We start from the raw sequence: 13,811 nt of genomic DNA, 5'->3' as shown, positions 1-13,811 counted from the left end.
ACTATGACTGTCAAACAATTAAAAAATCTGTTAATCACAGATTTTGCTGTGATTGATTGTGATTAATCGCAAAGAAGTGTTAAGAACATTTCAGTAAAAAAAGAAGACGGTAACTTTACTGATTCATTGAAAGGCAACCCTGGCCTAATACATAGCTGATATACATTTCTGGCAATCTTCAGCCACCGCAGGTTCTTAATCAGCACAAATTGACAGTGAACACCGAAGTTGCAGGAATAATTCCCTTTTATTGTGCATACACACAAACACCAATCAATCCACCATGTTTAAATACAAAAAGATGCCCGGTTCAGCTCTTTTTACTGTGCTGCTGCTCGCCACACGGCATGTTTGTCTTCCCTCCCGACAGGCCCAGCCGCTACTGCATATATAGGGAGAGAGTAATTAGTGACACTGAATACCTGTGCTAATTGACTCATTCCTGGCCGAGCAACTAGTGACCAGGAACACCTGTGCTAATTAACTCCCTCCCAGCCTTCCCGTGAGCCACTTCCACCTGCCTCTCCCCTCAGATGAGCCACACCCACACCCACCTACAACAGTATATGTATGCAAATGTAAGGTTTGTAGTACACAGCAGTGAATGCATGGGATTTAGCACTCATCTATTGTGTGTGGAGGTACCTCACATCCTAAAAAAAAATGAGTCTTGCCATCTGATTTTAATTTCTTTGGTCCTGTCAGCTCTGCCATATGGGGTGCTGAATGTGACACAATATGCAGTTATTCTACACTATAAAACCCGATGAGTTAGTTCAACTCAAACTGATCGAGGAAACCTATTGCCTTAAACCATTTAAGTTTATTAACTCAAACAATTTAAGCATGAAAAATTATTTGATTTGCGTACAAGTAACCCAAGTATTTATTGTTAAGGTAACTTAAAGTTAATAGTACCAATTCCATTCAGTTCATTGAACTTAAAACTAAGAAGTATTTCACACTCATATGTAGCATTTCTCCAAACTTATCTGAATTAAGTAAGACTAACTTAAATGGATCTTCTTTACACAAATATTACCACTTAAGTTTTATTTACTCAGTTTTCTTCCACTAAAGCAAATTATTACATTCTAGTTGTGACAACTTAAAACTTTGTTGAAGCTACTCAATTCATTTGAGGAAACTGATTGTCTTAAACCTTTTAAATTGGATTAGCACAATATGGTAAATGGTAAATGGACTGCATTTATATAGCGCTTTTATCCAAAGCGCTTTACAATTGATGCCTCTCATTCGCCAGAGCAGTTAGCAGTTGGGGGTTAGGTGTCTTGCTCAAGGACACTTCGACATGCCCAGGGCAGGGTTTGAACCGGCAATCCTCCGACTGCTAGACAATCGGTCTTACCTCCTGAGCTATGTCGCCCCATATAAACACACGCCTTACACAAACAATTTATTTAGTTCAATCAAATTGATTGATTGATTTATTTATTTAGTTGAATGCTGAACACTCATAACTGAATACATAACATTTCAACGTAAAACATTTCAATGTTCACAGCTCTCAAAATAGTTTACTCCTCTCCACTTTTGTTATTAATGAAGTTTTCAGAAAAAAAAACACTCCTTCAAAGTTGAAACTTAAAAGTTCAGTAGACTTCACCCTCACATTATCATCAGTATTTGCAGCCTCTGATCTAAGTCAATTAAATTGACATAAAACAATGTGTATTCAACAGGAACCCAAAGGGGTCTATGATCTGTTATGACATTTTACTCACCAGCTTAAAGTAAATATTTTGGACACTGATGACAGAGACCACAGATCCTAATCCTCAACCAGGTTTAAGCCCAATTCGTATTTTACCACTTACTTATAAAAACACTTAAAAATGAAAAACTATACATAAAAAACAACTTCACACTACAATAAAATAATTCTGAAATGCATAGTCAAATTTCCCATATATATGTGCACACTTTTTGTGGTGCATGGCCTTACATAAACTATTATGTAAAATTTAAATTCAAAAAGCTGCTTTAATTGCTAATTTAACTATAGTAATGATGCCAATGATGCTAGGAAGACCTTCTAAAACAGACGCCTGGTGGTTGTTGCTGGAGCCTATCCTAGTGTGCATTGGGCGTAATACACCAATTATCACACTATTGCCAATTTATCACACACACCATTCACTCACACACTTATACTGTACCTATGTTCCAGTTATTCCCCCCAGTTGTCAGGTTTCCATTCAGGTAGTCTGTGACCTTAGACCTTTGTGTTTCCCATTGGTATGTTTCTTTATGTGTCTCTTTGGAATTATTTAAAGATTTACACATTTTTGGTAAAGTTCTTTTGGTGCTTTTTAAATGTTAGTGTGTAATAAATTAATCCAGGTAGAAGACATATTTGAGAAAAATAATTTATTTGCACAAAGGGTTATAAACATTAAAACAATCATTGGTTACAGAAAGATGTTGGTTCTGTCTAAAGTTTTAAAACAAAGTGAATGCTACTTTAGGAAAAAAAATGATTTGAATAGGTGCGAAAAAGCTAAATACAAAGTGCAAAAAGTCTTATGAGTTTCTTTTTAAAGAATTTAAATACAGCTGATACAAGCCCCAAAAGTTTGAAACAAAAGGTTTAAATGATGCCTAATTTTAATATTTCATGCTACACAGTGAATGCAACTTCAGACACAAAAACACTTTTTTAGAAGAAGAATGAGTAAAATGCCTACTAGTTCCAAGCTGCACGGATTCTGCGAAGGTTTTTGTCCAGAGAAAATGGCTGCAGCGCTGTTGCTCCCTGCAGAAGCTAAAATGTTATGCTAAGTGGGGACAACATGAAAAGGCAAGCAAGGGGGCAGGCCACACCCCTGAACAGCCCACAGCCCTTGTTACAGCTCTATTGCAATATAGCAACAAGAATCCTGCTAGGCTAATAACAGACATTTCCATTCAAGCCATAACAGTTGAGGGCTTTGTCAACCGGAAAACTGCAGAGCATGAGAGTTTCAGTGTTAGCAGCAGATACCCACCATCATGATAGTATTATTTTTCTTCAAATAAATTAAAATCCAAAATCCCTAAATTCACATTGTGTTCTTTATATTACATTGAGGTGTGTATGAGGAGCTTTATTATTTATTTATTTATTTATTTATTTGGAATGTACTCACTCTTTTGAAAATTAAAATAAATGCTTATACTTTTGAACCCTTTGAGATTCATGTAGAATTTTTTTTTCCTGATGATGAGATTTTCAAAAAATGAAAAGAAAACAGTTCATGCTTGCAAGGCCATACAGTTAATCAGACATTACAAAAACCTCTACACACTATGGGACGCCATTTAGGGAACAAATAGTCCATATTGTGTACAAATGTTTTGGTTGCTTGGAATATATATTGGTTTGATATGCACATGTATTGGTTTTTCATTGACGCATCGGTTGGTTTATCATTTATGCATATTGGTTTTATATACGTATGTATGAATGAATAATTAGTACATATATTGGTTTGTTGCTTACATATGTTTTAGTTTGACGTAGATACTTGCATATTGGTTTGTTATTTACGCATTTGTTGGTTTGATTTGTGCAAATATTGTTTTGTCATTGTTGCTTTTATATTGGTTTGCTACACGCATGTATTTGTTAGTCATTCACGCATACATTGGTTTCCTATTTAGACATATATTATTTTGTCCATTATGTTTATTGGTTGGCTTCACTTTCATATTGCATTAACATAGGCATGTATAGGTTAGTCATTTGCGCATATATTGGTTTTTAATTTATGCATCTATTGGTTTGATTATGATGTATATTGGTTTGATATAGGGATGAATTAGCTCATCATTTGCACATTTATTGGTTTATTTATTGGTTTTATTTACATTTAAATGTATTTGGTTAAGTTTAGGCAAAATGAAAATTTAAGGTTTACATAATGTCTAATGAACCATATGGCCTTATACACAGGAAATATGGTCGGATCAATTATCGCCCGTTATTTGGAGATCTCATTATTAGGGAAAACATTTTGCTATATACATTTTAAAAGGTTCAGAAACGTAAGCATCTTTCAGTAGTAATCATTTTAATCAAAGTAGAGGGAACATTAAACGATATAAAGCTCCCAATAGACACCTAACCATCCTTTAAATGCTTAGTGTATTTGCTGTGACCTTGTAATTACTTTTTTATAGTATATTTAAACACATATTGTACAGTAGAAAAGAATTCAGTTAAATTAATGTACCTTTTTTGAATAACAAACCAAAGTACTAGCATTTGTTTTTATTTCTGCCTACAATTGCACAAAAAGATGACTTTTACTTAGAAATAATATTAAGACATGACCTCAAAATAGTCTTCTTTGTCTTTGATTACAATGAACAAATTATTTTACAATGTGGGAGGTGGAGGGGTGAGAGAGAGATTGAGTGGTAGTTAAACTGACTGAAATCTTATCTAGCTTGTTATTTTTAAATCACCAATAGCCTGAAACCTTTAGCCCGTGTAAGTAAAATAGCACGAAAGTTGCAAGAAATATGGCAGAGTTAGGCTTAGATGTGTGGAGCCAAATAAGCAGATTGTTGCAAGTTTATTCCCAGCAAGCAATTGCAAAGAAGCTTAAGATTTCCAGGTTCAGTGTTCAGTACACACTATGAAGGGTCCAGCTGATGGGCAGTAGTGTCAACAAGAGAAGACCAGAAAGATCAAGAGGCACAAGACATAATTAGTGTTGTCTAGCAAAAGAAAGCATCATAAAACTGCACCACAACTACAAGAAGAACTCAATGCAAATAAGAGTTAAACCAGTTTCCCCATTACAGTGAAATGGCAACTTTGATCTGCTAGTCTAAAAGGATGTGTATCTGCGAAAGAGCCCTTTCTATGTGCTGTTAAGAAGAAGAATTCAAGCACCATCAACACTGGACCAAGAAAGACTGTGAAAAGGCAGATAAACATCCTTTTTCACCAGCAGGTTGTAGTTGCTAGTTCACTGTAGGCAGAGAAACTGGTTTCTCTCTAGTTACATTAAGTACTTCATATAGTGCAGTTTTATGATGGTTTATTTTGCTACACCACATGTCCAACTAGTACCTACTAATGGTAAACAAACACAGAGCTCAGTTTATGCTGTCCAGAATAGGGTTACCTGGACCCATCCCTGGAGGTAGGCTTGGGGGTGGTGTCCGCAGGCAATCACCTAGTGCCTGGGCAGCCCATGTACCTCAACCGGGCCAAGCCCAATGTGGGACAACCGCGTAGGCCCACTACCCGCAAGGTTCAGGGTAGGGATCGGGTGCAATGCTCATCAGGAAGGAGGCAGGAACAGTGTAGATCCGAGTTTCATCTGCCCAGACAACGGAAACTGATTCTTGGTACAAGGAATGTTACCTCACTGGTGGGGAAGGAGGTGGACCTGGTGTGTGAGGCTGAGAGGTGCCAACTAGATATAGTTGGACTCACCTCTACAAACAGTGTTGGCTCTGGAACAAAACCCTGGATCTAGCCTGTTCCTGCCCCCTTCTTGACAGGTATTGCACCTGACCCCAACCCTGAAACTTGCGGGTGGTGGGCCCACATGGTTGTCTCACGAAATCTTTTCGAGCTTGGCCCAGCAGAGATACACGGGCTGCCCAAGCAACAGGGACTCACCTGTGGACACCACCCCCAAGCCTGCCTCCAGGGATGAGTCCCGGTAACCCTATTCTGGACAGGATAAACTGAGCTCTGTGTTTGATTACCATTAGTAGGCGCCAGTTGCACAAATATTTTGTGGTGTAGCAAAATAAACCATCATAAAACTGCACCAGAGTAAGAACTCAAACGCAACTAGAGAAAAAACAGATTCTCTGACTACAGTGAAATTGCAACTACAATCTTCTGGTCAAAAAGGGTGTTTACCTGCCTTTTCACAATCTTTCTTGGTCCAGTGTTAATGGTGCTTGATTCATCGGAGTCTTTTCTTTTTCTTAACAGCACGTAAAAAGAGTTCTTTCACAGATACACATCCTTTTAGACTAGCAGATATTAGTCGCCATTTCACTGTATTGAGGAAAATGGTTTAACTCTTAAGTTGCATTGACTTCCTGTAGTTGTGGTGCAGTTTTATGAATGGTTTCTTTCGCTAGACAACAGAAGTTATGTGTTGTCCCTCTTAATCTTCCTGGTCTTCTCCTGTTAACATTACTGCCCATCAGCTGGACCCTTCTGAGTGTGTGCTGAACAATGCACCTGGAAAGCTTCTTTGTAATTTCTCACTGGGAATAACCTTTTTGCCAAAATATGTTTACTTACTCACATCAAGCCAACTGACAATTGGTCCTTATTTTTGATATTTATTGCAATTTTAGGGCCTATTTTAATTGCACTAAATTGGGTATTGGGTTTTCTATGGTTTTTTTTTTTAACTAACATTAGATAACATTTCACTCTTTCATTACACATCCACGTCCCTCCCACCCCTCTACCTCCCAATAAAATAATACTGATCGATTGTATTTGAAGCCAAAGGTGGCTATAGTCACATCTGGATTATTTTTTTTAAGTTAAACTCATCTTTTTGTGTTATTGCAAGTAAAATTAGAAAATAAATGTGTATACAAATACTCTAATGGTTTGTCATTCAATAAATGCACATATATTAACGGCATTCCTTTTTTAAATACTACAGGTGGCCTATTACTTTTGGTCTGTACTGTAAATATATATACATATATATGCACACACACACAGTGAGCTCCATACTGTTTGTGACACATTCTTTCATGATTAGTCTCTGTACTCCACAATTTTGGATTTTTAATCAAACAACATGTTTCAACATGTAGAAATTACAACATTTTTTATACATAGTCCCTCCATTTCAGGACACCATAATGTTTGGGATAAATGACTTCATAGGTTTTCTGATTAGGTGCTAAAAAGGCTGTTAGTTCTACATGTTGAAACCAAAATGGATGAAAATACCCTGTAATAAACACTGAGAAGCTGCACTTTAGTGACATGGGCATTGTTTAATTGCAATTCTGAAACTGAGTACAGAGCGAAATCCAGAAATATATATATATATATATATATATATATATATATATATATATATATATATATATATATATATATATATATATATATATATATATCTGTCCCAAACATTATGGAGCTCACTGTATATAATACGATCATAATTGTGGGTATTTTTAAAAATGTCTTTCCTTGACTGGGTATCTGCTGATGAAACACCAAAACTGACACAGCTTTTCAATTTGTCGGTTGACAAAGACCTCAACTGTTATGGCCTGAATTGTCTCACCTGAAATGGCTGCTATTGGTCTAGCTGGCTTCCTGTTGACTTGTGGTAGAACAGCTGCTACAAGGGACGTAGGCTTTTCAGGGGGCGTGGCCTGCTCCCATGCTAGCATTTTTGATGCGGACTTAGCATAATATCTCATCTTCTGCAGGGACCAAGAGCTGCAGCCCTTTCCTACAGACAGAAGCCAAGGAAAATTTATACAACTTTAGCACTAATAAGTAGTGTGCATTTCACTCACTCTCGTTCTCAAAAGTATATATTGTTTAAAAGGAGCCTTCACATTGTATTTCAATTTACTCAAGCTTCATTCATTTAAGCATGTTCATTTTTTACACCTTTTATTTTAGACCTTGGTCATTGTTTTGATTTTCATGTAATTTTTCTCAAAAGCATTTTTGTTTGTAAAGTAATATTCACTTTGTATTAAAACCAGAATTTTTACCTAAACCAAATTATATTTCACTCTTGAAGTACATTTTTCTCTTCTATTACTGCAGGATAGTGATAATCACACTAACAAATATTCACTTTCTTAATCATTTTAATAAAAATATTTCTGATTCCCTCTACGGGCTCTGAAGGCTGGCTGTCTCTCTTGGCGGTGTTGATCCACTGCCTTTCAATTGTAGGAAAAGGAGGGGAAATTCATGTTAGTTTTTCATCAAAAAAATCAACTAAGAATTGGACATCAAACATTTCACAGATATTTAGTGTCAGACCAGGCTAATAACTGACTAATTCAAACATCCAAATCCATTCAAATAAATATGTTGGTTCAAATGATGACTGCACCTCCAATTGTGATGCACCACCAATTACGATGAATTATATGAATTAATCAGTTATATTCACAGATACTGTGTTAAAAAAAACTCACCGATCTTTCTGAATTATAGTGAACACCTCCCTGAGCAGTGGCATCTGGAAGGGACAGATCATAAAATGACCAGGGAGAAGACAATAAATCTTAAATGACAATTTATTAAAGTATACGGGAAAGACATGATACCAGTAACAGACTTCAACCGCCTGATGACTTGCATGCTTGCAATGCACCAGAATTATCCTGTCGACTGAAACCCTCCCTGGGTGACATTAAGCCCAGTTTGTTGCTGCTCTGTGGGTATCCCAGTACATGGGACACAACCACACAATGGAATCCTGTATCATAGCAGGATGTACTATTCAACAGGGCCCAGAACTCACCTAGTGCCCAATAAGATGTCTGGGAACATTGAGCCAACTTTTCATTCAGTGCATCCAGCCTAAAAACCAACAAATGCATTTCAGGCAAAACCCAGTATTTACTATGGATGGGGGGGAAATCGATTCAGTTATGAATCAAAACCATGTATGTAAAGGTTTTTTTTTTTCATGTTAACATTAGGTAATTGTTCGTTAGTGAGCTAAATTACATTAAGCAAAATTGTGTGTTTCAGCCTCAGATTATTTATGTTCCTTCTGATTTCTGTCCCTAGTCTTTACCCTACAAGAACTTTCAGCAATTTGGAACCCAGTCTAGTGAATTCACACTCGCCACCTGACTGATTGTATTCAGCCTCTGATTAACAGATTTAATCATTTGTTATTTGTCTCAGTATTGGTCACTATCCAATTTCAGTGGAATTCTCTACTGAACCCACCTTCTTTGCAGATCTGCTGTCTTTCTCCTTTCCCTGGCTAGCTGAGTCTCAGCATCACGATAAGCCATCTGGAGGCATAGAGAGAGAGGAATTAACATCCGGCTATGGTCAGATGCATGAAGTAGCTAACCTGCTCATAAAAATGTGATCGTGTCAAGAAGTCTTACCAAATTATCCTGTGCTCTACCCTGAAAATGTCTAATCTGAAAAGAGAGGACTCACTGGATTAATTCATTCTTGACTGATTGAATGCAAGTCAGAACATAAACCATGGAGATGAATATGGAAATACAAACTTTTGCACTTGGTTAATGTACACTATGGTCATGAAAATCCCTAATTATCAGTTATCAAGTTAATTCATGTGAAAAAGTTAAGTAAACTGCTATTACACTGGAAAATATGAAACAAATGTTATTACACTATCATACGGCTGTTAGTTCTGGGTAAATTTGCTCACCTCATTCTTCAGAAAATGTTGGCGCTCTTTAGTGACTTTGATTAAGTCGTCTTTATACTGTACGAATTTCCCATTTGCTTGGGTTGTTCTGGCCTCTTCTTCAGCCAGTTTCCTGTGACATACAAGTGTTCAAGAGATTCAGCAGAAGCACAAATTCCAACTTTCCACTGTACAATTCATTTTTAAGGAATCACATTTCCTTGAAAAGCACGATGCAGTGCACGTTACTCCAACCAAATTTTTGTATTTGGACTCTGCCTCCAAGCAGTTGGTGCTGTCTGTTATAGCTAGTGGTGGAAGTTTCAAACAGAAACATCAGCAACACTAAAATCTGAGATTTCTATATACTATGTCACTGCAGCTAACATTATTAAAACACCAAAATTATTTTTCAGACTGTCACCTCAAAGCCCATCTTGTGCATGGTCTTTTTGCTTGATACTTACTGCAGTAAAGCGGTCTCCTTCTCCTCCATCTTGATGGTCGTTGTCTCAAGCTTCTTCTGGAGGGTCTCAATCTCATTCTGATGGATGCTGCGCTCCTGCATGGTGTTTTCCTTCAGCCCAAGCATCTCCTTGGTCGAATCTTTCACCATTTGATGGAAGACCTTGCAAGACTCCTTTTTAAAATATGAAATTGCTTAGGTGCTGCATTTCGAGAACCTTTTGATCTTTTCAGGCATCTCACATGATAACAATGTTCATACAGCATTATTGATAATCTTAGCATGTGGGTCAAAAAGCCCAAATCAGCTTCTTACCTTCAGCTCTTCATTTATTGATTTGGTAGAGGATGCTAGTTTTTGTGCGCTTGCCAGATGTTCTAACAGTTCCTTGATCTAAATTGGACAAACAAAGGGAACATGAAAACCAATAAATTATTAAATCAAATCTAAAATAACACACAAGTGATATTTGTAGTGGGAGAAGTACAACACTAGCATTCGCTGTCACCTGAGCCTTGTCTGATCCCTGTTTCTCTTCCCACTCCAAATTAGTTTCCTTTAATTTGGCCTCTGTCTCCTGGAGGAGGGCCTTCTCCTGAGCAAGTTTGCTAAGAGACACAGACCACAGCAGAGCAGGGAGTGTTAAGTCCTTGAGTGCCCAATTATCAATATTATATTGTTAATCCTGTACTCTCAAATATTTTCATTATGTCCCATAGCTAGTTACATCCTCCATAAATTTTGGGACAAATTATGAATTTACAATACGAAGATCCAGTTTCTAAAATGTTGCATGACAAATCTAGGATTAAGACTGTTTTATTAGTTACATTTAATAAGGACAATGTGTGTCAACTGTTTAAATAAGTATCATTACAACTATTATTATTACACCTCCAGTGACGTCTTGTTATGTCAAAGCCCATTTTTTACAACAGTTTACTTGATATTTACTTCTGTAAAGTGGTCTCCGTTTCCAGCGCCTGAATGGTGACCATGTTTAGCTGGGTCTTGAGGGCGTTCATCTCTTCATGGTGTGTGCTACGCACCTCTTCAACAATAGTCTTGACCCTAAAGATTTCCTTAGCTGAATTCACAGTCATTGCCTGGAAGGCCTTGCTGGATTCCTGTTTTAAATATGAAATTGTGGAAACAAGAAATTGCTGCATGGCAAACACTTGACTTTCAGCCATTATTCACACAATCAGAAGGTTAGCAAAGTGCTATTGACAATGTTGGCTTGTGGATTAAAGGCCCATTTCAGCTTCTCACCTTCAGCATCTCATGTTCAAATTTAGTGGAGTGCAGCAGTGTTTTCATATCAGTCAAATGTTTTGAGAGTTCCTCAAACTGGAATTGGAGAAGCAAAGGAAAGGACACATGATGATCGGCACTGTTCCCAAATCTTTTTCAGTATGTGTAGAAACACAAAAACAGAATAAACAACTGATTCATGCAATGGTAAAAGTACTAGTATTTAGTGAATTTGGTGTCTAGTGAATTTGGATTAGCTGGACTTGTTCACCTGGTTCTTGTATGAGCCCTCTTTTTCTTCATGTTCTGTGTTCATTTTCTTTATGTTCTGTTCATGAGCTTTAAATTCCGAGTTCAGTTTTTCTTCTGACTCCTGACAAAGCATCTTCTCCTGAGCAAGTTTCCTAAGAAACACAGACCACAGCAGATGGAGACCACCGGGTGTTGAGACTATTTTTACAGATTATTCTTTAAATGCCTTTATTATGTCCAATAACTGTATATATCCCTCACCACACATTTGAACAACTATAAATTTTAAAAATTCAGTACGGACGCAGTTTCTGCCATACTGCAGGGCTTAATCCAGAGTGAAGACTTATCTTATCACTTACATTTATATTTACCAATATCATTGCAACTAAAATGATTATAACATCATTATCCTGTCATTTCAAAGCCCATCTCCTCCATGCTTGAAACTTACTGCTGTAGAAAGCCCTCCCTCTCTCGCAGCCGTTTGGCAGTCATCTTCAGGCTGTTTTTTAGGATGTCTGCCTCCGTTTCCAGGTCTTTCACCTTGTTCTCCATGATGACCTTCAATCCACGATTCAGCTTACCTAAAGCCAAAGTTCTCTCTTCGTATGCCTTGCACGATTCCTTTTTGAAAAGTAAATTTTATGAAAAGAAATGGTCATTAGATATTCAAATTTAGACATATGTACATATTACATACAGTAAAATATATATGTATATATATTTTACTGTATGTAATATACAATGCTTACAATAAATTCAACAAAATGTCTAAATGATGAACACAATTATTTCAGCCATGAATTACATGTAAAAATCACAGCTATAGAGGTATTTCTGATATGAATATTTTGCTGTAGCACAATGCTGAGTATTATTGGAAATCACAATGTTCACTCTTTACTTTAAGAAGCCTGTTGTCCATTGTGATGGAGGTTATGGCATTCTGCATGCTCTTGAAATGGTCTTCAAGGTCTTCTTTCTAAAATGTGCAAGTGCGAGAAATTATTAGTTTAAAGGTATACCCAATAAATACAGCAAAAGAGATTCTGAAACTCACCTTTTTCTGCAGATCTAAAATTTCATTCATGGCAGCGTTTCTTTCCGCAGACAGTCTCGCAACTTTCTTTTTAGTCCCTAAACAAAATGAAAACACAAGGTTAAAATCAAACCTTGTTATTCACAAAAGTGCTGACACGTAATCAATCCTGTAAGGTGTTATAAAATATATTAATGTGCTCAATAAATTGTTTTGAACTTACATTGGTATATTCTGTTTTTTACCTGGGGACAACAGAAGGGAGACAGAAGATAAAAAAGTCAATACCCTTGATATAAATTTCCCTGTATTACAGTAGCTGAACAAGTTTTGATCATCATCGATCATCAATCATCGAGGTCCATAGGTAAGGGCTCTGAGACTATTTGCAGGCAGCAGACATAATGAAAGAAGAGCTTACAGTTATCCCGGTTCTGCATATTGTCAACACCCATAGCAGGAGTAGGATGGTATCTCCCAAGCCAGGGCCTGGTCTCCAGCCCTCTGGAAGGTGGGTGATGAGCTGAAAAAGATTTATAAAAACAATCCACGTAAAACCAACCTGAGTAATTTATACAACAACAAACTGAATCAACATTAATGATTTTACATAGCCTCAGCTGCGCCATATAATAGGTCAATCCCCATCAGTTAAAATGCACATTGATACCCTTCATCACTAAGGTTTTTTGAGGGAGAAAACTCAGTATATGGCAACTTGGTATTTGGGTGCACACTTCACACCGATTTCCTTTTGGTAATATGAGTATATCACATAATATAAATACATGCTGTAATCAATAATAAATCCTTTAAAAACTAGCATAATGTACCAAGTCGGACAGCTTATGAAATTCTTCTGTAGAGAACATAGGGATCACCGGGGAAATTTGCACTGGGGAAAAAATGAAAGAAATATTATTGAAATCACAATTCAGAGAACAGCACCAGCACCTTATCTCAAATACAAGCAAAACAAGGTGCTGTACATTCCCTTAGAGGAAATCTTACTATTCTGTTTATTTTTGGAAAGGCAGGTTTCTTACACCAATATGAAGAGATGGTTAGATGTTTAACCTATTCTGTATAATATACTTATGTCAATACATTATTATTCATGACAGCTGTACTCAAATTCAAGATGAACAACAAATGTGTCCCGATTAATCTTGATAGGAAAATAATTTTCTCTGATTAAGTCTGTTATAATTGATTGCCTTCAATATTCTCAAGTAGCACCATACAGATATCATCAAATTGAAACAAATTCACCCCTCCTCAACTTACCAAAGTTGAAAATGGTCACAGGTGTTAGAAAAAGGGAAAGGAAAAGGGAAAATGGTAGGATAAGCAGCCGCCAGTGTGAAAACACATTGGCTGGCATGCTCACATGCTATGCTAAATAGATTTTTTTCAA

General features: G+C 36.8%; 1 protein-coding gene across 1 annotated transcript; it reads right to left on the bottom strand.

Annotated features, from left to right (window-relative positions):
* Nucleotides 1–7,800: 7,800 nt before the first annotated feature.
* LOC118226358 (forkhead-associated domain-containing protein 1-like) lies at nt 7,801–10,881 on the bottom strand. The gene is made up of 10 exons (XM_035415929.1): nt 10,801–10,881; nt 10,355–10,454; nt 10,162–10,239; nt 9,848–10,020; nt 9,402–9,513; nt 9,109–9,144; nt 8,942–9,009; nt 8,505–8,563; nt 8,176–8,219; nt 7,801–7,914 (listed from the first exon to the last, which is right to left on the bottom strand). Exons 1-10 carry the CDS (start codon nt 10,869–10,871, stop codon nt 7,840–7,842), a joined length of 816 nt encoding a protein of 271 aa, XP_035271820.1. The 5' UTR covers nt 10,872–10,881; the 3' UTR covers nt 7,801–7,839.
* Between the last annotated feature and the right edge of the window lie 2,930 nt (nt 10,882–13,811).

This window comes from Anguilla anguilla, chromosome 4 (genome assembly GCF_013347855.1).
Source record: "Anguilla anguilla isolate fAngAng1 chromosome 4, fAngAng1.pri, whole genome shotgun sequence".
Taxonomy (NCBI): Eukaryota; Metazoa; Chordata; class Actinopteri; order Anguilliformes; family Anguillidae; genus Anguilla; species Anguilla anguilla.
The sequence above is the reverse complement of the archived record's forward strand: the minus strand, read 5'-3'. Positions and strand labels throughout refer to the sequence as shown.

Excerpts from the sequence above, each read along its gene's own strand:
- LOC118226358 (XM_035415929.1), bottom strand. The coding sequence starts at position 10,871 with ATGAACGCCCTCAAGACCCAGCTAAACATGGTCACCATTCAGGCGCTG. Across the intron at positions 10,021-10,161 it reads CAATAAATGAAGAGCTGAAG|GAGTCTTGCAAGGTCTTCCA; the intron begins GTAAGAAGCTGA and ends TATTTTAAAAAG. Across the intron at positions 9,514-9,847 it reads AAGGAGACCGCTTTACTGCA|GAAACTGGCTGAAGAAGAGG; the intron begins GTAAGTATCAAG and ends TGTATGTCACAG.